Source organism: Dermacentor silvarum, chromosome 2 (genome assembly GCF_013339745.2).
Source record: "Dermacentor silvarum isolate Dsil-2018 chromosome 2, BIME_Dsil_1.4, whole genome shotgun sequence".
NCBI classification, from domain to species: domain Eukaryota; kingdom Metazoa; phylum Arthropoda; class Arachnida; order Ixodida; family Ixodidae; genus Dermacentor; species Dermacentor silvarum.
The window spans coordinates 216994690-217021172 of record NC_051155.1 but is presented as its reverse complement, the minus strand read 5'-3'; the positions used below and the strand labels follow the sequence as shown (position 1 = coordinate 217021172).

Sequence of the window (26483 nt, the reverse complement as noted above, 5' to 3'; positions counted from 1 at the left end):
CACCGTCATACAGTGAGTAGAGCGCATTGCGCGTTTGATTTTTCCCTCGGCAGCCGGAACAACGTGGTTCACAGGTTTATCACAGTTCCGCATGAAAGAGCGTCAGTAACAGAACTAGCTTATCCCCGCAACAATTGATATAGACCCGCGCGTGCTGCATTATCGTAGCATTATGACGCCGTCCCTGTCTCGCAGCGACGGGGACCTGTACATGTCGTGTGCATCCTGCGGCTTCCGAGGGCCACGACTACTCCGAGTACGCGGAGGACGCTACGGTCGCCGCCAACGGCAAGAAGCCCGACAGCTCACCGTTCCTGGAGGCATCGAACGCGAGAACTCGTCGGGGGCTTTCCCGCGAAACATCTCCAGCGCACAGCTCTCCATGGGTGAGGATATAAATGATGAGCAAGATCTATCTTCACAGCCTTATTACGCTCGGGAGGGCAGTAGCAGTGACACCAATCTCTGCGTACGTACCCTCCGGCAGATTAGAGAACATGATTAGAGATTAGAGAACTTCTAGAATAGGCTAGATGCTTGTGTCGGTGTTGTAATTGTAGTCGCATCGTCTAGATGCGGTTGCATCTAGTCAATGGCATCTAGTTTAATCTATATGCCAGCTATGCGATGCAATCGATTGCGATGCAGTCGCGAGCAGTTCTGTATAGTTATTGCGAGATAGGACGAAAGACCCTTGCTTGAATGCGTTTGTTTTGCCCTTCGTCCAATCTCGTGACTATGCAGAGCAACTGCACGTCAATAGAACAGACAGTTTCTATAGAGCAATAGACGGAGACCCAGTGCTCCCACTCCTGCGCCAATGCGCGAGATTGTGCCATACGAGATTTCCTGCACCATCTGATAAAAATACACGATTTTGCGCCGAAGTGCGCCAAAATTAGCGCCTGCGCATTACGTGTCTGGCCGCAGTGGCCCGCAGACGTGCGTAGCGTACATGACTAAAGCGGCTTCATAAACGAACGGCGACCGATAATTGGGCTCGATTGGGACGCCTAAAAGTACAAATAAATGGGAGCCGGAAGTATCCAAATTCGCCAGAAGAGACCCGAATTTATTCCGCCAGTGGCTAAAAAAGACAGTATTCGTGGTTTGACCACTTTCGGGGATACGTTCACTTTCGCGGGATTTCGCGTCACTAGCGTCAGCCTCGGCATACTTGGTAGTGTGCCAGGAACGCTATCATCCGTCGACGTGTCCAGTGCTAGTCGCGCGAAATGTCGCGCAAGTGAAAGTATCCCGAAAGGGATCGTCCAAAAATAAAGCCGAAGTTTGTCAACGCGTCCTGGGCGCACGTATACGCTTGCCTACTATCTGGTCAGTCCGTACCTCTACCATTGTTATGCTGTCGCCACAAATAGACGAAAGTACAATTAATGCGTGCACCGAATCTTCAACCTTTGGCAACAGGGCCCGCGATCTTGTAGCGATGCCTTCCTCTGCCGCTTCTTGCGTTTCGTCAGTGTATAAGAGCGGCCCCCGCTGCGTTATATGGTATCAGCTGGCAGAGAACGGTGGATGATAAGGCGGCATATAGAATTGAGCGGAATGCATGGCGACAAAATCGCCGCGCAGGCGTCGACCGCGCTATCATAGCGAATGACGGCGTTCTTCTTCTTCTTTTTTATGCGATAGCAATTATATGGAGACTCAAAAAGCAGATTTCTGCCGTCGGCGTCGCCGTCGCCGTGAGGTTCCGTATGACGTCAATGGAGATGAAATCGTCGCCGCGCGCCGAACGCTGTATGTGCGATGGGGGTGAAAGGGCGCGAGGGCACGCGCGCTTACGGGGAGTGGGAGTGAACGCACGGCGGAGAACAAACGCGCGTTCTGCTCTGTGCTCCCTTAAGGGCTGCAGAAGTAGGCGTCTCTTTCCTCCTCTACAATCACCATATATGTAGAGCAAACGTGCCTTCTTCCGACGCACGAAAGGCGTGAGGGGGAGGGGGAGGGAAGGAGGCGACGTTTAGCTGCGGCACCAAGTGCCTATTTATATCAGAGGCTCCGGCAACAGTCACCAACGGCGCAAGCATTTTGAGCGAACGAGGCAAAACGCCGACGGCGTCGACAACAGTTCTGCGTGTTGCCGGTGCTGCTGCATGTCCAAGTTTATACAGCTGATAAAGCTGCTATCATTACTCCGTATAGTGTCTTCAAAATTTGCTATCGCAATTGATGCTTCACCTTCAGGTGAAACTGCGACAACTTTTTTTAATGAAACAGTCACTGTCCTCGTCGGCGGAGACATCGAGGGTGTAGTCGTGCCGCTTAAACACACAAGTCGCCGCGACCGTGTCGCTAGTTAACACGTCAATGAATAAACGGTGGACGCGCGGAGCCAACCCGGATGCACTCCCGATGGCTTGCCGGAGTTCGCTAATTGCCCGATGGTTGGGGGCGCGGTCGGTGCTGGATCACTAGGCTTCGCTAGTTTCGGTTTCCAGCAGGTGTCGGCAACATGGCCGACCACATGCTGCGGTGATGCCAGCGACGTATCAACGCCAAAATATTGCTATTTCCGCTCAACTCGGTGGTCAAATTAGCACGCAGTCGTGCAGGCAGAGTCCGAATTATATAGAATGGCGTACCTTAAGGTGTCCGAAATTTCGGTCGTACTTGTACTTTATATTTATGGGCCAGTGATGGTGCCTCAAAGTAGCCCGAATAATCGAGCTTGTTTGAATTGCTGGTGTCGAATAATAGGTCGACGGCAGTTGTGAATCGCCCGGTTGCCGAACAGAGGATTCAGCAGAACAGAGGGGCGCTGCGCCCTTTGGCATGAAGCCTGGCTGCTGTCGATATGCAGCTAGTCGGGAGTCGCAGCAGGGTGGCCTTGTAGTGTCCTTTAATCACGTAGCCACCCACATCTAACGCCATAATTTTCTTAGCGCGAAAGAAATGAAAGGCTGGACACGAGACCACAAGCACGCTTTCGTGTACAGTCGTTGTGTTTTCCGTGGCAAGAGACTTGGCTACTATTCACCAACTAGCCCGAACGGACGCGTTAATCTCTCCGAGTCTTTTCTCTAGAACATTGGATGCGACGTCCGCGACTGTACTTTACGAGTTATGCGTTTTATTGCCACCCAAACATCCATCGCGACGTCCCGGTTCCAGCCACTAGCACTTAAAAGCGAAGTTTTCGTTTGCTGACCTCCCGGGGTTTGCCGTGGGTCGTTTGGTTGCCTCGATGGCTTAGGGGGTGGGGTGGGAGCGAGGTTTTAGTGCTCGCACTCTAGAAGCGTATAGGTACGAGCGAGGACGTGCTGCATATTAACAAAAGCTGTGACCCAATAAATAAAAATTACGTCTCCGGCGGAGGTGCTCAAACAAGGGTCCCCCAGCGGCGAGTGCCGAACCCCGACGCTCTACCCATTAGGCATGCATAGCACGGCCGAACTATACGTTACCAGTCCTCCCCTCGTGCAAGCCAGTGCACTGAGACGCTTGGCGCGTTCTTCGCGGCGAATATCAACAGTTTACTGATGAAAGTGAAAGCGCGCCACTTTGCTCAATCCTTCCCTCCCGGAAGCTAGCGCTTTGAGACGCTATTTGACATTGCACCGCCTTCGGGATCGCTCCAAGCGTAATGAACGCGTCCGACATTGCGCATCACGTGACACATTTTAATGCACGATGAAAGCGAGGCGTATGTTCACGCGCAGCAGTGGTTCTCGCCGTTTCTGTGCTGAACCGCCAGATGCAGTCGTGCAGCAGCCGCACAACACAACGACGCTTCAAGTAGGTAAGCAAAGAGCAGGGACGAGCGCAGTATGGGGCTCAAAACAGTGTTACTCTTGGCTTACTTTGACAATCGTCTTTGACTGTTTATGGCGCGCTAACTTTCCTCCAATGTTCGGCTCCTTCCTATACGCGCGAAATTTCTCGCGTTTGCCGTCGTTACGTGTACAAGTCTTTAACGAGGCGGCACGACGTCGACGCAGGCGGCAGCTCCCGGGAGCCCTCCCCGCCGGCGACTCCGCACATGGGCCGTGCGGTGGGCATGCCGGGCAACGCCTTGGAGAAGGCGCCGCTGGCCGAGCCCGAGCCGGTCTCCGTGGTGGTCAACGTGATGCCTCAGCAGAACCAGGGTGCCGAGGATGCCAACAAGACGTCCGACGAGCCCAAGGAACTGCCTTATGCCGTCAACCAGTTCCTGCGCAAGCAGAGGAAAGGAACCATCGACGTCTGGTGGCTGTACGACGACGGAGGTGAGGACGAAAGGGGTTGTTCGTACGACGAAACAGTTACAGTGATGACGATGATGAAGTCTTAGTTAAAATTTGGATGCCTCGTCGGTCTACTAAGGTAATCGGCTTGGGAAATCGGGAGTTACAAGGCCAGCTTTCGTGGAATCATTCCCCGCTTGGTTATGTACACGGTGCGGAGAATGGTGCGAGGACAAGCACACTCTCGCAGGCGCGAGCACCCGCTTGTCCTCGCGCCTGCTAGAGAGAAACGATGGTATTCCTAAATAAAAGCATCACTGTTTTGATGATCCAAATATAATCTCACTATCAGGGAGGGAGCAGTATACCTGACTGGAGCAGTATTTTTTTATTTGCGATGTTGCTGAGCGCAGCGTAGAAACACCCCAACGACCGCCGCTTCACGTCGGCGCCCGGCACCACGGCTTCCGCCGCGGCACCGCGGCACAAACGCGAGCAGTATCCGCTTGTTTACACCACCACAGTTTACCAAGATCAAAAGCCGTCATGCCACACAACCACTACTGCAAGGATTTCCGCCGCTAGAACAAACGCTACAATAATAAAGCGCGGCCGGCGTGAGCCAGACACCGCCAGACATTCAACGCGCCCTAAACGATTCGCTCCATACGCACGTAGGAGCTGTGCTCGGCAAGGTCGCTGCGCGCGGTCCCAGAGATAAAAAGAGCCACGCTCAGTAACTAGCAGCCGCTGCGCCAGACCAGTGCCTCAAAATTCCCTAAGCGATTATGTCCCTAGGCACCTAGGAGCTCCACGATTGCCATGACAACACGTGTTAAGCGGAAGTCACGTGACCCGCAGTGCCACGCCCCTGCTGTACCTACTAGCAATTGTAAAGTCGCGTCCGGGTCTTCGAATATCGAATTGCATCCTATAAAATTAAGCAGCTCGCTTTTGCCGAGTGCACGTACTAACGCGAAAAAACAAATAAAAAAAGTGAAACGCGAATAGGACAGTTAAGCAATGAGCACAGGAAATACGAAATTTTGTTCAGGAATAATACATAAGCGACTACTTAAATTTCTCCTACAGAAAGAAAATGGTTATGACGCGTCGATGTTCTGATTAATAATCTGCGCCCGAACTCACAACAATCTCTTACGCTAGAATTGTTCGTAGGAGAAAATTCCAGCCAATCATGATACTCTATATATTATTAGTGAAGGCCGCCGGCCAATGGCAACTAGCACTTCTTGCACTTACGAGCGACAAGTTTTGTGATTCGGCCCCCCTTCCCTGACTTAAGCAAATTAATTCGATTTCGCTGCTGTGGTTTGTATTTTCGCGTTCAGGTTTCATTTGTTCACCATGGCACTATCGTGGGAAAAGGCAGCTCCGAATTCCAGGGCTTATGCTAGGCTCCGGGCATACTCTTTTTTTTTTTTGGGGGGGGGGGGGAGATGCCGCATTAAGTCCCTTGCATCAATAGTATACATTTTTCATATAATGTCGTAACGTGTGCTTCAGGTACACAAACTTGCTGCCGGGCCAGTCGGTACAGATGTGAAGAACGTGCAGCAGATGCCAAGTCATGTATTTTCTTTTCTTCGCGGTTTGTTCGGCTGTGTGGTATACCGTGCACTCTTGCCATGCCTCGTGTGCCCATATCCAAACAATGGTAGAGCATCGTATGTGCACAATGCAAAGTTTGTATGTTCGGCTCCCACCTGCGACAAGTTGCCTTGTCGTCCCCTGTAATTTCCATTTCGATTGCGATAGCAATTCTACGAACGTTCGAGGCGCAAAAAACGCCGTCGGTGCCGCCGTTATAGTGATCTCTCGCTGGAAGGCGCATGTGCGGCTCATGCGCAGCATAGAGTTTCCTACAATAATGTTGACAGTCACTTAAGTATCCTTACGTGATTTGAAGGCGAAATCATGAGGACTTGTCTAAGTTGCCACCTTAAATTAAAACTCAACCTTAAACAACCTAGTTCTAATTTCAATCAACCTTAACCCACTTTAATCCACCTTAATTCAATTTCGGGAGTGGGCCAGGTCGGTTTTTTGGGTGTGGCCGCGGCGTGGCTGTTCACCGTGAGATTTCAAAGTGCGAGCCGCTACAGGCCCTGCAGGTCCAGTGCCGGGAACGTGACGTCACCTCTTGGTCACATGGGTTTTGGTACCATCGGATGATAACGCCGGATTCTTCGCTTCATGGCGCACATAAGGCTTCCGCCTTAATATAATTGCGCGCGGAGGGTGAACAGGCTGGTTAAGAGGGCCTCCAGGGACGACGGAGTACGTTTGTCCGCAACAACGACGAAGCGAAGTCGGTTTCACCGTCGACGCTACGCTCAGTCGCCTCGGTGGCGGAGCCAGGACGGTGTTCTACCTTCCGCTATCTGGCACGAGCGTTGTGCGCACGCGCAATGTAAGCACATTATAGCGTTCCTGCTGAGCGTGTACGTACCGCTTAAACGTCAAGCTAACGTTATCTGATGTTTCTCTGGGCGCCGACTAACGGCCGATGGTTTCCCGTCGGTCTTATCTCCTGCACCGTCGAGGTGCGACGCCTTGCGGCGCCGCTGGCGCCGCTCCTTATCACACCAGCGTTGGGAGACGCCTGGTAGCTGCCTGCGCAGCAGCAGTTGCCTCGCACGCTCCGTCGCGCCAGCGTGACGCACCCGCGCGTGGTTAGAACACCGTCCGGGGAATCCAAGTGCAACACTAAAACTTGCTATGGCTATCAATGGTTCACGCTTTGGTTGAAAACTGTCATTTTTAAAAAAAAATTCTACAGTTCAGTTAAGGAGAACAGTTGACTTCCCTTAGGCTTTTTTCTTTTTCTTGGCTTCGTTGCGTGTTAGATTCACATGGTTGTCAAAACAAGACAGGGACTCGCAGAAAGATGGAGACTTGCAAAGTGATAAACAGTGCTCGAAGAATAAGGGATACGTCTCAGACTTGGGAAAACGTTTCGACAAGGGGGACTTGTCACTGCTGATCGCTTGAGTGTGTGTTTGTGTGTCTACCCCTTTTCTAGATGGATATAAACTTTATTGGTGAAAGTGGAAAGAGGGTTTGGGGAGTCCTCTAGCCCAGGGTCCCACTGGCTTTAGCGGCAGCTACGGCAAACGCGGAAGCAAGGGCAAAGACAGATACACGGTAGCCATCACAGACAGCAATAGCGTCAAGGTGGTGGGTGTCCCTTTTATATAACTGACATTGCGCGGCGGTCTCTGCAGGTCTCACGATGCTCATTCCGTACCTACTGACCAATCGCAACAACTGGAGTGGATGCAAGCTGCGCGTCTTCTCGCTGGCCAACAAGAAGGAGGAACTGGACCGGGATCAGCGAAAGTGAGCATACCTCACTCCGAATCACCACACATTTTCAATCAATGGCCACCACAGGAATTTCTGGCACTATAGTGTCGAGGCTCACCCCAACAAGAAGCCGGTTTAACAATAGCCTGTGATATGACTGGTTGTGCATTCGTTTAATAAGAGCGCATATTTGCACTTGTATAGGTAACAGCCGTGATGAGACCTTAAGTAAGAGTAATGCTGTACGAGTTTTGACGTTGTGTTTATTTTTCGTTAGGTCTGAAGCTAGCAACACTCTAGAATAAATTTACAGCGAAAATTCGCAGGTGATTGTGAATTCGAACGTCACGTTATGAACGTTATGACCTCGCGGCATATGTACACAGAACTGTCGTCATTTAATTTCATGAATGCAAACATTCTGAACGTTAAATATTTCATTGCTGGAAATAAACACTGCGCAGTCAGTAGGCAGTGAGATTGAATCTGAAGTGCACATGCAATTAATGAAGTCACACTTGCGCTTTCAATTAACACCATGACCAAGTCAAGTATAAACGAACTCCATGTGAGTCCCATTGTCATTCCTACGGTGATTGAGCGATTGCAACTTCGGGATGCTGCCTATCATATGTATTAAGCTCTAGGCAATAGTTAGTGTCTAACACCTGAATTTCCGGCGTAGTTCCGTTCTCCTTGAGTGAGACCATCCAAAATTACGTAATTATCTGCTCTACCCGTCGTGGTGGTGTAGCGGCTTTGGCGAGAGCGCGGGATCAAATCCCTACCGCTGCCGCCGCACTTCGATTTGGGCGAAATGCAAGAACGCCCGTGTTTGGCGTGCATTGGGTGCACGCTAAAGAACGCCAAGTGGTCAAAATTAATCCGGAGTCCCCCCCACTACGGCGTCCCTCATAACCATATCGTGATTTTGGCACGTAAAGCCCAAGAACATAATTTTAAATGATTCCCTGTGCGAAGCAAGGCAGATGACAAAGCATCCGGGAGTTTTCTCGCGACTCTTGTACCCGTAATATAGTGATATAGCTGCATATCGGTCGTCGATGTCACGCTGAATACGCTGGTTCTAGTCAGATCACCGAAGCACATCATTCTAGAAACATGTATTGACACAAATGGGGCCTTTGTAAATGGGAGGCGCTGGTGCCAGAGTAGCAGCCGCCACCATAGGCGCTGTCTTCAGTATGGTGTGTCAATCTGGTACTATCCCTAGCTCATCAAGCTTCTCTTTGTTTAAACGTGTAAAAAGAGTATCACGCACGTGTTTCGCCGCGCCATTGAGGAACCTTGCGTTCTCGCGGTACGCCCAAGGAAACAAAGCAATATTTGTGTGCGGAGCTGCTGTAATTTAAGCGTAGGTAATAAATTACCCACCAAATATTAATTTAAGCGCCCGCGGCCTGCGCGACGGTGAGAGCCTCACGCGGAACAACTGTTGCCACGAGAACTGAAGAGCCAGTCTTTCGGCGTCACGGTGACCCCAGAAATTGCTATCGCTATGCTTAGGAGCCTCAAAATCGATCCGTGATCTCATAGAGGAAACCACATTGCGTTTCGTCGCTTCTGAATTTCAAGAGATGCATTAAAGCAATAGCCTGTAGCGCGATTTTTTGACACTAATCATAAAAAGTAATGGGGAAAAAGAAACGAGAAACTAAGGGAAATTTTTGACTAAAACGGGCGGCGCTTGCTTCTATGGGCGTTGCCATATTTATGACCCTTAGCTCAATTTCTGAACTCCTTATGGCACTGCTTTGGCATTTCTCAGCGGTACCTGCTTTCCGGAATCATTAGCTTTAGACTTTCACTTTTGCAGCTATGTAGGTACTTGTGGATCACTGCAATAAAGCTAAGAAGCATCGGACTGTGTCAGTCCTTGAGAGCGAGACGCCTTAGGAACGCTGAGTGATCGATGGCTCCTTTTCTGTCTTAGCACAGTTCAGGTCTCGTATTCATAAAACGTCACTTACGTAAGAGCGTTTCCTTATTGGATGGCATTCAAGAGCCCGCTATACTTGCGATAGCGATCGGCACCATGACAAGACGGACGGCGCGGTGATAGCCAATCGTATAGACGGCACTTTCGCATAAAAAAAAGTATTGCGAGTACAAACCCAGGGGTGCTATTCCAGACACTGTCAGATTCGGCCGTATTGTCGAACTCGCCATGTCGTCAGCTCTGACTGATTCACAAGACTGCTACGGCTTCTTTGATTGGCTGAAATGGTCCACGTGGCGAAATTCGACAGTGTTAAGAATAGTACCGAGGTGTCCGCTCGAAGCGAGGCAGCGGTGCCCGCATCGAAGGATGTCACTCTATGCCGTCACAGCCTGTGAAACCATGCGAAGCTCGCTCGAGCAGATAAATGCAGTGGCTAGTGCTTCAAAGCTGACCACTGTATCGGTTGCGTTCGCAGTATGGCGTCGCTGCTGAGCAAGTTCCGGATCGAGTACTCTGACGTCACAGTCATCCCGGACATCGTGCGACCCCCGGCTGAATCCAGGTATGGCACATTTTCCAGCTGTCAAGCACTTTATTCTCTGTTCGTGCCATCAGCGTCATTCATAGGATTCGCACTTTGCGTTAGCGTGCAATGCCTGACGCAAAGACCATGATACTAATAGAGTGACTAGTCAAAGAAGTTTCGCTCTTCTGAAACGTTTGCGCGGAGACAAAAAATAAAATGTGGGGATCTTTTCGCCAGAGCTTGAACTCAAGTTGCATTTCAGCGTGAGATGCAAGTACATCCGCAAGTGCATGCAGTTTAAGTCGGGACCGCTGCCTACAAGCAGAAAGCACGTGAGGCAAGTGCTGATTTAGCAAACGAAATGCATACGTAGAAAACAAGAGAACATCCAGGTAAATGCACATTTCGCCAGCTCGTTTATTATTTTTTTTTGTCCTTCGCGTATGAGCACCCTGGTCCCGACTTTCCTCGCGAAGCGGTCGAGAACCCTATGGTTGGGCAACACAGTGAAGGGCGCAAATTGGGCCGTAGTAAGCGTTTCACGCGTGTACATAATGTGTAAGGTAACACGGATTTTGCGTTCTGGTCCGTTATGTGTTCTTGTTTTAGCACCAAATTATTTATAGTTTAGAGAGGCACATTCCACTGGAAGATAGCCAAGCAAGTACTAGCAATTGATGTGTAAACTGTGAGTCTCGCAGCAATCTTAACTTCAGTGTCTCTTAAACGTTACCTTTTACATTGGACCACCCTGTACAAAGATGCAGTATAGCGATACCAGCGCAGTCGGACACCCGCTGCACAAATAATTGCGATAGCTTCCACAGTCGCCGTCGGCGTGAGGTTCCGTATAAAGTTCAAGAGCGATAAGATCTTATCGTGTCGTATGCTGTAGGTGTGCGGGAAAGCGCGCGAGGGCCAGCCGCGATGTCCCGTGGCTTGAGTGCGCTGTGTTCTCGCAAGCCTCTTTCTCTTGGAGGTCGCGTAATCAAGTTTCGGAGCCGCTTTGAAGCGAGAGGCAGCACTAAGCGTTAGCTCGCCGCTCCTTCTGCTCTTCATCACGGCAGCGTTGTGACAGCGGGTGTCCGTGACAACCGCATCTGTTAAGTAAGCGATTGTTTACTGCAATTTATACGACAGATATAACTATGACCCTTACTTCATGTAGTTGTCTAATAGTTTGTCACCGCTATCAATATCGCCTTTCGGGCGAAACTGTGATGTTTTGTTTTGTTGCGTCTCATGTCGCTGCTACTTTAGTTGGGAGATCGCGTGCATAATGTACATCGAGATGGGTATTTATGTTTGTTTGTTTATTTTGCTGCGCCTTTGCAGCAAGCGCGAGTTCGAGGACCTGGTCCGCAAGTGGCGCCGGACGGAGGACGACGACACTGAGGTGGAGCACGATCCACTCGAGATCTCGGACTCCGAGATGCTCGCGCTAAGGGACAAGGTGAGCGATCCTGGCCTCTCCGAAGAAATTTGTTGAAGAACATGTTTAAGGATGGACTTTATGATTAGATCAATCAGCGGAACATTTCATCATTAGACGTGCCATGTCCTTGCATTACCGACTGACGAATACATCAAACACATGATCAATCAAGCGAATGGTCACATTTGTGATGCACGAGGCAAGCGAGCTGCGTAAAGGCAGATAGCTCTACCATCAGTTCAACGTGACTAATACTTGACCCGATAGGTCGATTCGTTTTTTTTTGTTTCATGTATTTCATACATGAGAACATATATGCTCGAACAATTATGACACCGATAATTTTAGGGATGATCCTGACAGTGGAGTGAATCGGAGCATTCGTGTGCGTTTCACCAATTTGTGACCGTAAATTGGCAAAAAAGATACGCGACGCAGGACGAGTAATATGCTATGTGCTTCTAGACGTTCCTGGGAGCAAAAGAGAACGTAAAAAATTATATATATATATATATATATATATATATATATGTGTGTGTGTGTGTGTGTGTGTGTGTGTGTGTGTGTGTGTGTGTGTGTGTGTGTGTGTGTGTGTGTGTGATATAAACATTGCTGCTGCTCGAGCTCAGATGTGTCCACAACACAAGTCTTCAGGGTACTATATCAACAACGTCACCAAATCACTTTCTTGAGTTGTCAGCTGCGTGGAGTAATTTTCGGTAAGAGCGAGCCAACTCTCCGGAGAGCCCATATACATGCACAGGAGTTCCCAAACTGATATTACCTGACTGGCAACTAGTAACGGCCTGCCGCTGTAGTTTCGAATGGCAACGTTTTTCGTTCCCTTCCAAATTAACAAAATTTGGGGGTCTTTTTCAGATTGGGTAGTCACAGCACTGTAACTTTTGCGTAGTCGCGCTTAAGTGGGAAGCGTAACAGAACGCAATGAAGGTGAACAAATAAGGAGCATATTTTTTAGACTCTTTAGCACCCGTTCCTGGGGCGAACGTAGGAGTCATCGGCGTAACCGAGCGAACGAGCACAGCGAAGATGACAGAGCGAGCGCGGAGCGCAGCGGGAAATGAAAGACAGCGATAGCGAAGAGAGCGCGAGGTGGAAAGCGGAGGAGGGGGGTATGGCGAAAGCGTCAGAAGAAAAGCGTAGTACCGCGCAAGACAAGCGTAGTGCCGCGCAAGACAAGTTCTGCGGTGAAGATGGCTACGAGATGGCGCCAGAGTAGCACGCGTCGTCTGTTCACCGATGACGCCAACGATAAGGCATGCGGCGAGCGCGTCCGCTGATACCATATATGGAAACAAAGCGCTGCATGAGCGGAGGTCTGTCTGCGGCGGCTGCTGTGAATGGCGATCTCCCTATTAGCGAGGCAGTCGCGCCACATATCGCTCCGTTTGCAATGTGCCGTACGAGACAAATGGTTCGCGCCAGCCAATATATCGCGAAGTGAAAACACGTGTAGAGCTGCGCTCAAATTTCGCATTATGGAGTATCGTAATCGTAGGTGAAATTTTTTCCCTCTCCTTTGTATTTGTCCGCAATTACTTTGTCATTTTTGTATAGTATGCAGTTCTCGAAGAGATACATTACCCGTTGCTCTGCTCGGGCACACGCGTAAGAAGTTAGCGTGTGTTTCGAGCTTCGTGCCTCTGTCCGTTTACCGATTGAGGCGCAGTATACGCGCTTATCTGCGACGAGAGCGGGATATGTGTACGGTCAGTACAGGATGAGATTAGATTGAAGGGTGTTGCGTCGTTTGGACTCCTTGTCTGGTGCCCGCCTTAAGCCCGACCACGCAAACGATGGCCGCCCTATCGTTGGGCTGTATCAGCTGAAGACGAATCGCTGAACTCACCAAACGTTGTTCAACTGCAGGAAATTCCGCGGCCTATTCGCAATGTTTACTCTCCTCTGTAGAACAGGCGTGGCAATGTTTCTGTGCCGAGGGTTATGAACGTACTCTTTGGAATACCAGCAGTTTTAGAGCAGTCCGGCTGTGGATGACAGAAACGTTTTGTCTTTTGCTGCAAGAATCGTTCGTGTAACGGCAGAACTGACACGAAAATAGTAAATGCGTTTTCTTGGCAGGAAGACCACATCTGTTGCATAAAGACAAAACTTTCGCTGCTGCGACATTTCGCGCAGAGGAACTGCTGCCCGAAAATAGGAATTTTAGCCATCACATGGGAAAAAAATATTTTTATCTGTGAGAGAGCATTCATTTCTGCTCAATGGTTTTTCAATCAATGCTACTTTTTTTATAACGTGAAACTAATTGGGTAAACGGTCACAAGCGGCATGAAAAAAAGAGCATTTGTGCTACAAATACCAGCCAAAGAAAACAAGAAAGAAAAGTAAAAGCGCGGTAACCGCAAAAGTAAAAATTGATGAAAGCACACTGGAAGTTTCCTTGCAGTTTTGCTTAACCTATGGTATGTTTGAGTGCTTTTGAGGATAAATGTTGCCTAGACTTTTTGACCGGTGCATAGAACAACCAAGTCAGCAGCTATGAAAAAACGGGCATAGCGTAGGATCCAGCGCACAGTAAAGTGAGTAAAATACGAAAGATTCACGATCGCAAGAAACTAGGGATTAATGATGCGAATACGATTTGGAAAGTTTCCCTGAAGGAAATCGTATCACTAGTTTAGACTAATGTTTTAGCCCAGTGAAAGAGTCATTCCTTACTCAGAGTTGCGTAGTATATTTATTCATGCTTGAGTAAGGGCATGAATATACAGTGACTGATCAATGAAAGCCTGCCAACGTTCAGCATGAATTTGCATACTAAATACAAGTAGCACAGAAAACTTGCAGCAGAGAATACAAGCAGCAGAGAAAATGACGGTAATACGTTTTGCGTACGAGGTGGCGTCTGCCCCATTTCATAACGTCACCTTCTTAAGATAAACTGTGCACCTATACTCCATGTAAGTTGCGTAACACAGTTCAGTCTCGGAACACTCCTCCACGTTGATAAACCATCAGTGCGAATGGTGGCGTGTGCGGTGGAGTAATTTCTTTCGCGATAACACGTAACCAATAAAATCCCTCACTGTATAATAGATAAGGTGAATGTGGGGCATTTTTTGCTAGAACATCAATCTGCATTGTCAGTAGCCACAAACACGTAGGTATCAGGATCAGTAGCGTTGAAACAAAAACAAACAACAAATAATAAAACTGGCAGGTATGGGGCACACGCATGGAGCCTTTCATTCGACGAGATAGACGAGATATCGCGGGACGACGCACGCAACGTATTCTTGACGTCGTACACCTCTCGAGATGCCTGATGAAACGCCGATGAGTGCCGTTTGGTAATGGAATGTGTCGCGACAGACACTTGCGCACTCGCGCGCCTTGTGACAGAGTTCGCTGCAACCGTGCCGGTGTGTCGATCAAGTCGCCTGATAGCGATTGACGAGAAGGTATATGGCGTTACACACGGCATATCGGGGGGGGGGGGGGGGGGGGGGGTTTCTTCCGCAAGACAATCTTTGTGACCTTTGAGCCAACGTTTCTTAGCCGGTGGAAAGTACATGTACTCTGTATATGCGCACTTCAGCCAAGCTATCCGGCGAGGAAAAGAAAAAAAAAAAGTGAGCGAAGATAACGACCGCTACGAACGTATATAGGCATTCGTTAAACGTAACGAGTAATTGTGGCTAATGTCTGCGTGTGTTTGCAGGCATGCAGTAAGCGTAATTAAGCAAAGGCCTATGAATTTTCTTGTCACTACTTGAGCACGTACAGGCTGTTTTGTGTATTCCCCTAAACGTGTTGTGGTTTAAGCTCCCAGTAAGCTTTGCGCTCTTAAAAAAAAAAAAAAAGTCTGATGCAGTTTCATTCGCATTAGCGAAGGTACCAAATCTCTTGCCATGTCGTTTGCGCGCATCGTGGAGATTCATATGTGGGCGTGGCAGTTCAGTAAAAGCAGCTAATGCGTACTGTTACCGCCTGCTCTTTCGAAAAAAAAAATACTTTCTGACTATCAGTTCAATAGTCACTTATGCATAGCTTGGGTTAACCTCCCCTCCTTTCCCACCCCGTTTCTCTCTCTCTATGCATAACTTGTCAACAAACCGGTATTCGCTACGTGGAAACTGATCAATACGTCGATGCTGGACGCCATTCTTCTAACTCTCCGTGATACCTACAGGAGGTATGAATCTGGACTGACTAGTTTCAACAGGGCAGAAAACGTCCAGCCAAGTTACAGTTCGGCCACTTTTGGATTTGGATAGGAACATTTCGAACTCGCAGTGCGGCTTGGATTCACGAGTGGCCGATACAGTAGAAATGTGAGAAACGATGGTCGCTGACTTGACTGCAATGAACAGCTGTCAACATGTTACATCTCATGACTGTGTCCACGCCATCTCTTTTTCTTTTTTTTTTTTGCTTCTCCAGACGTACCGACATCTGCGTCTTCGCGAGCTGCTGCAGAAACATTCCAAGAATGCCACTTTGGTCGCTATGTGAGTACATCCTCCCTTTGTATCTTTCTCTGTCTCTTTTTATTGCGATAGCAATTATATGGACACTTCAACCGGATTTCTGCCGTCGTCGTCGCCGTCGCCGTGAGGTTCCCTATAGATAAAATCTTCGCCGCGCGCCGTATGTCCGAGCGGAAGCGTGCGGGGACGCGCGCTATCACGGAGAGCGAACGCACTCAATCTCCCACGCGCAAGCAAGGAAGCAGGAAGCCAGCGCCGGGGGAGCGGAGGGGGGGGGGGGGGGGCGCACTTCCACTCTGCCAACAACCGCGCTCGTCGCTCGCTCGCACCGTCGCTTATCTCCACACGGCTCTGACCTTTATGGGCCGTGCATTCGCCGCTCAGTTTCCGTTGAAGCGATAGACCGCACGTACCTTCGCCCGTTGGTGCGGCGTATGCGCTTGCTGCCAGCGTTTTGACAGTCGTTGTCTGCAGTCATTCAGTGTGATCTGTTCATGTTTGCTTGTGCGCGCTCACACCACGCTTGTTCAATCAGTTAGTAATAGTCGGGCCACATTTTCCAACGCACGCTACACATGCAATGCTGCCCGGGTCGGCAGTGCAGCGCTACAGGTGTGTCCCTTCGCACGCGCGCTGCCCACGGGAAGCGCTTCTCAACAACACCACCGTTTCACACGCGCCTTCTCGTGGTCATCGAGTCTCTCTTCATGTCGGTCTACTTACGCCGCAGCACACCTGCTTACTTAATCAGCTCATGTTTACTACAATTCATATTGCTACCAAAGCCGCTCACCTTACTTCGTATGACATTGCTGTGTTGCTATCGCATTCATTGCTTCGCCCTTAGGGCGAAACTGTGACATTTTTGTCTACGTAGAACATACTCTTATAGACTGCTTTCGGCGATGTCAATCACACGCGAGCGAGTTTCTGCAGAGTACTTACCAGCCATCTCAAGCACAGCTAACGATGACAACGTCTCTAGCGACAGTAAGCGCGATCTTCGTATACGTTTATGCAAATAACATCGTCAAACGTGTGTTGATTTTTCGACGCTCTACAGAGAAGGTGAGAAAAAGACCCACCCTGAGACACTCAGGCTGACATTTGGAGTACAAGCAGAGTGTTTTGCGAATTATTTTGTATATCCGCACACATATATCTCCATGTTTTGCTGATATTTTGGATCGAAGTATATGCAATAATGAGAAGGCGCTTCTCGCTATATCTCGAATCTTGCACACCTTACCGTGGCCTTAATGGGTTGACCTGTGAAGCGTGGTAGTTGTCAGGACTGAAAAACTTTAGCCCAAAAATATAGATTCAAATCGAAGCGATACACAGTTTAGCAGCGAAGAAACAGAAAATTAACAAAATCCACCTTTCGCAACATTCTAGTACGGGGACAGGAGGGAAATATCCCTGAGTTTTCAATACTTTGAAGGCCCTTCCGCTGACATAAAAGACCCACTACGACGATTCAGAAGCCACCTTCATCACAAACCCATCGGGAATAGTGCTTCTGATGAAAAGTAGCACGCTGTGAAAAGTAACACACTTATAGCACTGCGGATTCTACAGGAGGTTGGCCTGCACCCACATTCACGATACCTTTAAAAGCGTAGCTTTTCTTTGCGAACCTCGCCGGGTTTCGTGACCGTGAGTGCTGCGGCCTGGCTGTTCTCCTGCCAAATAGGCCTACCAGTCGCAGCGGAGCACGCGCGCCGCTTGGTTCCTTGCACCACCACCAGATGGCGCTCGCCTCTGTGCATCCACGGCAGCGGCGGTGGCATTGCATTAGCATCTCTACAATGCCTAAACAAAGCCTTGCGTGTCACTTTGTGCCGACATTCGATAAACACAAACTCGTGTTTCGACTCTTTATGCACTCACGCAAAGCTTCGATGTATATAGATTCCAACTCGTTCGATCTGCTGCATTTTTCTTACGTAAGGGCTCTCTGCAATTGGTCACTTTTGCGGCTATCATTTCACCATCACGCCGATCGCTATCTTTTGTGGCGAGCGTCATAATGCCGGCCGAAAAGAAAACGCTCTTCCGTAGCATAAATTTCGGGAATACCAGCTGAGACGAGGTCCCGGAACCAACCGCTGTCGCGCGCGCACTACCCTTTAAAGCGAATAGTTTCCTTTGGCTCTTTCGCCCGTTTTCGTGGTGTTCGGTGGACGGACTGCAAAGGCGCCGATGCATATGGCTCGTGCTCTAGCGCAACCGGATTTCGTGGCGAGTTTGTCGCTTTTTAGTGCGTTGAGCCGCGCGTGATGTCGCACGAGAACGTTAAATTAAAAATTAAATTATGGGGTTTTACGTGCCAAAACCAGTTCTGATTATGAGGCACGCCGTAGTGGGGGACTCCGGAAATTCGCACGAGAACGTTGCGGCGTCTGAAGGTTCAGACGCTGTGGGGGAACGCTCGGGAAGGACAGCCCTCGACTTCTCCCTTTCCTACTGTGGTAGCAGCGGGAGAGGAGTATTGCAGTCACCGTCCACGTCGACGCTCGCGCCGTTGGGGACGGCACACACATGAACGAATAGGCTTATATGTGTAGCCACCTATAGTACTACTTCTACTGCAACGGCTTTGTAACGGCTTTGTTCTCTGTGCAGTTATGCTATGAAACAAGAAACGATACCTAAGCATCTTCACTGCGACAGATATACGACTTCGCGTTCGGCTCCTCGCTCACATTGTCGATCATTAAAGTTTGTTTCTCTCTCTCTCTCTGACAATCATCGTCGACGGTTTTCTGCACGATTTGCGTTTTTCTATTTCTTTCGTTTACAAAGAACGTACAGTACATGGCCTGCACGTTCTCCCTGTTCCATTGGCGACTATGTGGTTGCAGGCAGCTCACAAACCGTCTTCTGAAGCGTGCGCGGGCACCTTATTCTGCCGTCACATTCACGTCCGCCTTTCCCGACCTCCTCTTTCGGCAGGACCCTCCCGATGCCGCGCAAGAACACCTGCTCGGCCTCCATGTACATGGCGTGGCTGGAGACCCTAACCAGGGACCTGCCACCGTTCCTGCTCATCCGAGGCAACCAGACTAGCGTGCTCACCTTCTACTCTTAGTGACGGCGTCGCGACGTGCCTTCTTCTGGCGCGAGCGCCTTGGGCCACGCAGCGAAACGTATAGCACATGCTGCGTCGTCGAAGCAACCTGATGGCGACGACGACGACGATGACTAGTGCGTCTTCGAAGACGACCAATCTTGATTCCCTGCTGGCGGCATTGTGCGCGCGTCTCGCTGTTTGGACACGGGCGCGAGCCGGTGCAACTGGGCTTCCAGCCCTCTCTTATTTTTGTGTACGTGTGCGTGCGTGCGTGTGTGCGCGTGTGTGTGTGTCGCGTTTATTGTTTCTTACGGCCACCGTGGCGTCGAAGTAGCAGCCGCCGCGAGCACTTTCTTTCGAGGGTCCACTACACTATAGAACACTCCGGCTGGACAACAGCCGTGCCAAGGTGAACAGACTCTTGTCGTCGTTACATGGTGGTGACGGCGGTGCGTCTCGAAGAGACGTCAGTGTGTTGTTGTCCGCCTAGAACTTTAGTATTAAGTTTCGTTGTTAGTCTTTTCTTTTCATTGTTCTTTTATCCTTTTTTACGCTCTTCTGTTCCGTACCCTTCTTTTGTGTGTTGGCGACTATAGCATCACATAGTGACGGGCCGTAGCTCGTCGGACATATCGAAGAACTGGGTGGTCTTCCCTAGGCGCAGTCTGTTAGCGCGACCGTCGCGCCCCCCATGTACAAATGTTTCGGCGGCCCCTGCCCCCTCTGGCGATGCCTTATAGTTTGGTTGGGAAAACGCCCTCTACCTCTGCTGTAATTCTGTCGTGATATATGTCTTCTGTTCTGACCGATTCGTCAATAAGTGCCCACGTTGGCAAGCACCTGAAAACGATCTCCAGATTGTGTGTTCTGTAGGAACAGTGCAACCCTGTTACAAAATAACTTCTAACTTCCCGTACACCGGTGTAGTGCATGTCCGGTGATATTGTATTGTGCCATCGTGGAATCATTTGGACCGCCCTGGCCCTTTGTTTAACGCTTGTATAATAACCTGCGATCATGACCACATTTCGGCGTCGTGTGCAAATGTGCGTGTGAGATCTGAGTGCGCAATCATAAGTCATCTCGCCTTGTGCCTTACGAATGCATAAGCACGAAATACTTGCGAAAACATAATGGTTCAGGCAGCATAGCCATGCAGTAATCCCATTTTCATTCAAACCTGCCCGTCATGCAACTTTTAGAACTCGCTGCACTGGTAGACTAAGTGGTAGTTTTTCTTTACAATTATTATAGATTAGCTCTTGTGGTGCGTTTGCGCTCCCGACTTGTTTTGTACCTTTAAAATGACGCGATGATCTGCATGTACAGCTCGGCCAACATTACGTTACTAAGAATCATGCAATGTGTCCCTCTCATGACTGTTTCTGTAAGGCACTGTCCCTACAGTATAAGGATGGGACGTAAGCTCATAGAAAGAAGGAAAAGTAGGTTTAGCATTAAACTGTTGCGTGTACCCAATGTTAACCCACAAATCCGCCCATTGAATGGACTTCCATGCGACCCACCTAAAAAAAACTGTAAGCTTTGGGACATCGTTGTTATGCGTTCGATCGCCTGTAGCCCAGTTTTTTCTTTCTTTTTTGTCACAGGTCAATAATTTTGATTAAGCACGTAGTACCGGGTCGCTTTACTAACGCATAGCTGTAGACTGCTTTTGGGCGGCGTCGCATACATATATTTAACACCACGACGACAACATTTTTGTTCCAGTCAATGCATTTATGAGTGTAGAGTTTGCCCGCGGATCGCATTTTAAGTCTGCGGCCAACAAACTAGCTGACGCGAAGAATTTTTACTATTGTTAGTCTCGAGTGTTGTTCGTCAACTCCGTTGTGAATCTCTCTGTCATTTTGTTCTTTCTTGACAAGCCTCGTGGATGCTTTTTTTTTTTTTTTTTTAAACCGCTGTCTCCGGTTAGAACGACCCCGTGCACGAAGTTTTACTCTTAGGCGACTGCGGTATTGTATTGTTAACTGCTGCGGTATTCTGAAAGAAACTGGCTCGCAGGATATTTTACTTTTAAGAAAATTTCTCATCGAAAAATAGACAACGACCGGCCGAGGAGAAAAGCAAATTTTGCTTTTAACGTTGCGTTGTCGCTACAGTCTGAAGTGCCAGTTTGTTTCCCGGAAGACTAAAGTAACGGGGCGAATCTTTACATCGCCTTTCCGTCGAACAGCATACATTAACCATTTAGGCATCGTGGCAGTGCCTTTCACGCCGCGGACATCGGTAATTCCTTGTGGTTTTATTTGCCTGCTGGCCAGCTTTAGTTAACGTTTCACCGTGAGCCAGGCAAGCAGAAAGGGAGTATACGTATATGGATATTTGTGAAGTAGTACCGCGCTGTTATATTTTTTCCATGTTATGCGTGAAGCGACGTTTTAAATGTCGACTTCTCCCGTTCACGAGCACGTCTTCCAGCTTCCCCTACGAGTACTTATCCTGTAACTTTTCTTTCTGTACTGTTAGCAATGCGCGTCTGTAACTTACAATGTATAGACGTATACTGTTAGTGGCACAGCTCATTTTTCCGCATTTTTTTTTTTTATTGGTGAGCATAAACGAAACGTCGTCACATTTCCGAGTTCAGTTATTTCGCAGGGGGCCCTTAGGTACATTGAGTCAAAGCTTCAGTTTATTTACCTCTCAATCCCCCCCCCCCCCCCCCCCCCTTCTTAACATGGATTACAAGCGTTTTCTTTAATGTTGGGGTGAGGGAGTGCCCTCTAAGTAGCGTGACGCAGAGAAGCGTGAAATTGTGACGTCACGCTATTCGTCTGGGTGCTCATACAGTCAAAGGCGAGCGCTAGCAATGCGTGCTTTGCGGTGGAAACGTCGGCCCACTAACGTCGAGTCCTTTTGCCATGCGGAACGCCTTGGTTCGTTTATAAGACTTCGTGAAGAACATGCGATTTCCGGTCAAGCACGGTCAACTTCGCTTCACTTTGCTTTGCCATCTCGCGGCAAAATTTGTTCCTGCGTATGTTTTTACTTTGTCATGCATGGAAACAATCCCGTGTTGGATGTTGTTCCTTGTGACGTAACAACAATTCTGACGCAGCTGAACGACACCTTCTATATGTCAGAAGAGCTGCGCGTTTTGATCGTAACGTCATCTAGGAAGACAGCATTGGCTAAGAGATGTCCGAGGCTGCAAAGAAAACACAAATACGCAAGTGTTCTTTTTTTTTCAGGGCCCCTTTATATTCTGTTATCATTTATAATAGAGATAGAGTGTAGTTCCCTGGAGATTGCAGTGGCTATAAATATAATGGCTTCACGGCAGATTTTTCCTCCCTCGATAACTCTGTGTGTAATTTGTCAGGAGCCGCATCATTCGGAGACGCCGGTTCCGTCTTCGCTAGAAATACAACTATTTTTGTACTGCAATGTAAATAGGAAAAGTTTTCGACTACCACTTGAGGCAGTATTTTAGTTGTACATAGTTTGTCGCAGTGTCCTCTTCTGTGCATTTTTTTTTTTTTTTGCGTTGGTGTAAAGTTGGCAAATAACGCGATATATATATTTTTTGCGCCTTATTTGACGCTGACCTGTATCCGTTCAGCTTTTTTTTTTTTTTTTTCTCGAGTATGCGTAGCAATTTGCAGTGTCAAAACAAAGTGCCTTTGGATAGGGAGCGCATTTGAACGCGCCTTTCACTGTTCACACTTGTTTTTAGAAAACTCAATTTGCCTGGCCCACATGGTCATCTGCATCTCCTCATATTGACTGTTCCAATTTGTTTCTTGGGCTTCAATAAATGAGAGGATGTGGTCCACTTACCTTCTCGATCGTGTTCTTTCTTCGATCTCGACATTTCACTGAAAAGATTTCGCATGCTTTGCATTACCAGTGCAGGCTGCGTCAAAACTTTACGGACAGCGGAATCTGCGAAAGCGTTGCATTACTGAGCTGTTTGTGAGCGTAGCCAGTAAAAACTGCAGGCAGTTAAATCCAATGTCAAGCTGCCTGCCTACGCTGTGGAAGTATTCGTATTAAGGGGAAAGCCTTAGGTTTTCTATGTTGGCGGTGACCTTGCAGTGACCTTGGCGAAACTGTGACGTGACGAAAAAATGGCCGACGCCGCAAAGAGTAAGAACGCGTCTAAAAATGCTCGGATTGACGTCACATTTCTCAGGGAGGTTCCTGTAAACAGAGTAAATTGGTGGCTTCGAAAACAAAATTTGGTAAATTTCGGTCTGAGTGGGAATCGAACCCGGGGCTTCCGCGGGGCGAGACTAGCACGCTTCTCTGAAGCCACAACTTCTAGGCTGTTGTGGGCTTACTAAATGTGTGCCTAGAGCGCGCCTGATTGCACACGTCACGCGGTCACAGAGACGTTCGCGTGCCACTGCTCGCGCGTTCGTAATCGTCGTCTTCCACTGCTGGCAGGCTTTCGCCTTCACGTTTCACAAACGTGTAACACTTGGTCACTTTTTTTTTCTCTGACCTCGCGGTCCGTAAACTTCTGACGCTGGCTGTAAATTAGCATGAACGGCCATACTTTAGAAATTGCTGCAATATATTTGAAGTAGTTGCGAACATAGGATGAAAGCACATACAAACTAAGCGGAATTAACTTGACAATCATATATTCAGTGCGTGAACATTGGGTGACTCCACGCCAAATCAACCAACATTTTCTCGGCCGTCACAGATATAGCTGCAAAAATGTTCGCATGTTTGTCGAAGTTTGACACTCATCCTCCACGTTTATATTTCTTGTCAAAAATTTCTAGCATTTTGGCAAATATTCATTGTTCTTGCCCAGTTGAGCTAGAAGCCACAATCAACATTGTTTTTTTCAGCGGCATGTTGTATGACTCAGACATTTAGATTATATGTATATGGGAAGACAATGAAGTGTGACAGCCAAAATAGCAAATTTTTCACATATTTGAATGAAATACTTCGTGCGGTTCTGGCTCCGGCAAAAGCGAGTAAAATATCATAGTTTGAAATTTTTGCTCGGGACGCAGAGAAATGCAGAAGGCACAAATTAAACAGACAATGGTAGCCCGGTTGACATAGTATAGCTGAAAAATATTTGAAGGTTTGAAGATTCGGTATATCGCCTGAAAAATAACTGTAAAGTTCTTTTTTTTTTTTTTTGCAAGAAGCTTGGTTTTGTTCGTTTCGAAAAATTGGCTATTTTGGCAGTCAGACCACTTCATTGGCCTGCCATACACACCATTTGAACGACTGGTCGTACATTGCGCCTTTGAAAAAAAAAATATTGATTGATGCCTTCTAGGTCAGCTGGACAGGAAAAATAAATTGTCGCCAAAATGGTATAAAATGTTCTGCAAGAAAAATAAACGTGGAGAACGAGTTTGGAACTTAAAAAATTATGTGGCAATTGCTTCAGCTATATCTGTTATGTCCGAAAGAAACGCTGGTTTATCTGGCCTGGAATGACCCATTGAATGTGACAGGAGACTTCAGTGTGCCGACAGTGCACGATTCATTTCTAATTCGTGGCACTTCAATTCTTGTGACGGTCTTCTGAACTACGGATCCAGCAATGTTTGAAGAAAAGGCCTGCACTGCTTTGTGCGGCCACCACCATTAAACACGCAGGACATAGGTCTGCGTATAGCGCTTAAGCAACCGACACGGAAAGAACGGCACACTGCACAACGGGGAGGATGCGTACCCTCTACAGCCGTTCTTGTTTCTGTGTGGAACCACCTTTTTGGTACCTGTGCAAAACCAACTAGCTCAAAAGTATGTTCTCTTGGACGCAGGGCATGGTTTAAAAACAAGCGCTTTGAAAATCGCACACGTTGTTACAAATATGACGTAGAGACCTGGCACAACCAATGCCAAAATAATCCTAGTCGCTAAATCTGGAGCTGGGTGTATTCTCAATACATTAGAGTTGCGATGCGGGCTGGCTGTATGCCATCTTGAAGTACTAGTGTAGTGCAAAGTAAACGAAGAACGCAAAAAAAAAAAAAAAAAAAAAAACTCCACGAGCACAGCTGCAGTGCCCTGTCTCAGCGCTCATCAGCTTTTCTCGCGTTCTCGTCTATTTTTCACTACACAAGAATTTCGAGCTAAATACACCGCACACAGCAACCTCCGTTTGCCCTCTGAACTTACAGCTCAGCATCGACACTTGTATGACGACTACAGGACGCCCTGTACTTAGCTAAAACACTATTTCGAGTGCGTTCTAAACTACTGCACAGCATGTAAACTACTAGGACGCACCTAATACGTCCAAATGCAGAACTAACCCTTCAAAATCGACGGCCCGAACGGTAAATGCTGATTCACACTAGGCCGACACGGCGCCGATTTTGGTCTGCCGTCTGTTGGCGACAGCGTGTTTCTTCCTTTAAACCGTTGGCCAGAGCGCTTTCCGTCCTGTAAACTGCTGTCGTCATCAGCCGGCAGACCAAAAATCGTTGTCGTTGAATCAGCCTTAACGAACGGCGGCACCAGTGCATGGATAATCTTTTGGCAGAGCTGTGACGTCGTGCAGCGTATATAGTCTGCATTGTGTATACTTACGCACTTGACACCGTTCTTGCGTCAATTGTCGCTTACGGGGATCATTGTGCAACCTAAGCCGTCCCGAGTGAGGATTGCTTTCGAGATATGGAGTTCAATACGCACGTCTCGATACGCACGACCGTTCGTCGCGAGAGCAGTAACCGTTCGCTGCAGAACACTTTATATGATTTATATTAAACCAAGCATGCGTAGCATTACGTATACGTCAACTGGAGTTGAGTCTGCTTTTTCGTGTCAAGCATTCTTGTCCGAGCAGTTTTTGTAAGCAAGGCAGAAAACTCGACTATTCGCATAAAACTGCGACAGAAGGGACTCGCGAAAGCAAGTTGAGATTTATCTTTAACACCGTGTCGGCTGATCTATACGCTCTCTTGCCCATCAAACTCAGTTTGAGATGCGTATTAACGATCTCAAGGCGCAGATACTGCGCGCCTAGGTTTATCCCCTGTGGCGCCGTGTATACGGCAGGTATGCCAGCTACATATCATGCATCGCGTTTTTAACAAAAGCCAGATCATTGTACGCGAAGATAACCAAGTGCCTATTGTTCACAGTCGAGCGGAGCAGCCGCGAGTATTATTTTGTTGATACCATTCCATTTATTACTTAATTGCAATTAGCTACTTCTTTAATTACTGCTCTGAATGGCGTGCTGTCGATGAAGAATTTGTATAAAATTGAACGAAACTTAAAACTGGCTCGTTTTCAGCCAGGTACTGGTTGCCCATTTATTTATTTTTTTCTGGCTGATTAAGAAAGCCCGCGAGAAATAATAATATATATATATATATATATATATATATATATATATATATATATATATCACGTGACTAACCGTCAGCCCGCATCAAAAGGCGCTGCGGCCTCGATAGCGCGACGCCTTGGTGTTGCTACGGGAAGAGCGCTGGTCCCTCTGCTAATTGCTATGCACCTCGTTTAAGGGTG

At 48.3% G+C, this 26483-nt stretch overlaps 1 protein-coding gene across 1 annotated transcript; it reads left to right on the top strand.

The window, feature by feature from the left end:
• Positions 1–172: 172 nt before the first annotated feature.
• On the top strand, positions 173–22798 carry LOC119440704 (bumetanide-sensitive sodium-(potassium)-chloride cotransporter). Its single transcript, XM_037705593.2, has 7 exons — positions 173–386; positions 3963–4229; positions 7436–7550; positions 9956–10042; positions 11342–11459; positions 15870–15937; positions 18875–22798. Exons 1-7 carry the CDS (start codon positions 173–175, stop codon positions 19008–19010), a joined length of 1005 nt encoding a protein of 334 aa, XP_037561521.1. The 3' UTR covers positions 19011–22798.
• Positions 22799–26483: the final 3685 nt, after the last annotated feature.

Coding starts and splice junctions, on each gene's coding strand:
- LOC119440704 (XM_037705593.2), top strand. CDS start 173: ATGACGCCGTCCCTGTCTCGCAGCGACGGGGACCTGTACATGTCGTGT. Junction 387..3,962: donor CAGCGCACAGCTCTCCATGG/GTGAGGATATAA, acceptor ACGTCGACGCAG/GCGGCAGCTCCCGGGAGCCC. Junction 11,460..15,869: donor TGCTCGCGCTAAGGGACAAG/GTGAGCGATCCT, acceptor TTGCTTCTCCAG/ACGTACCGACATCTGCGTCT.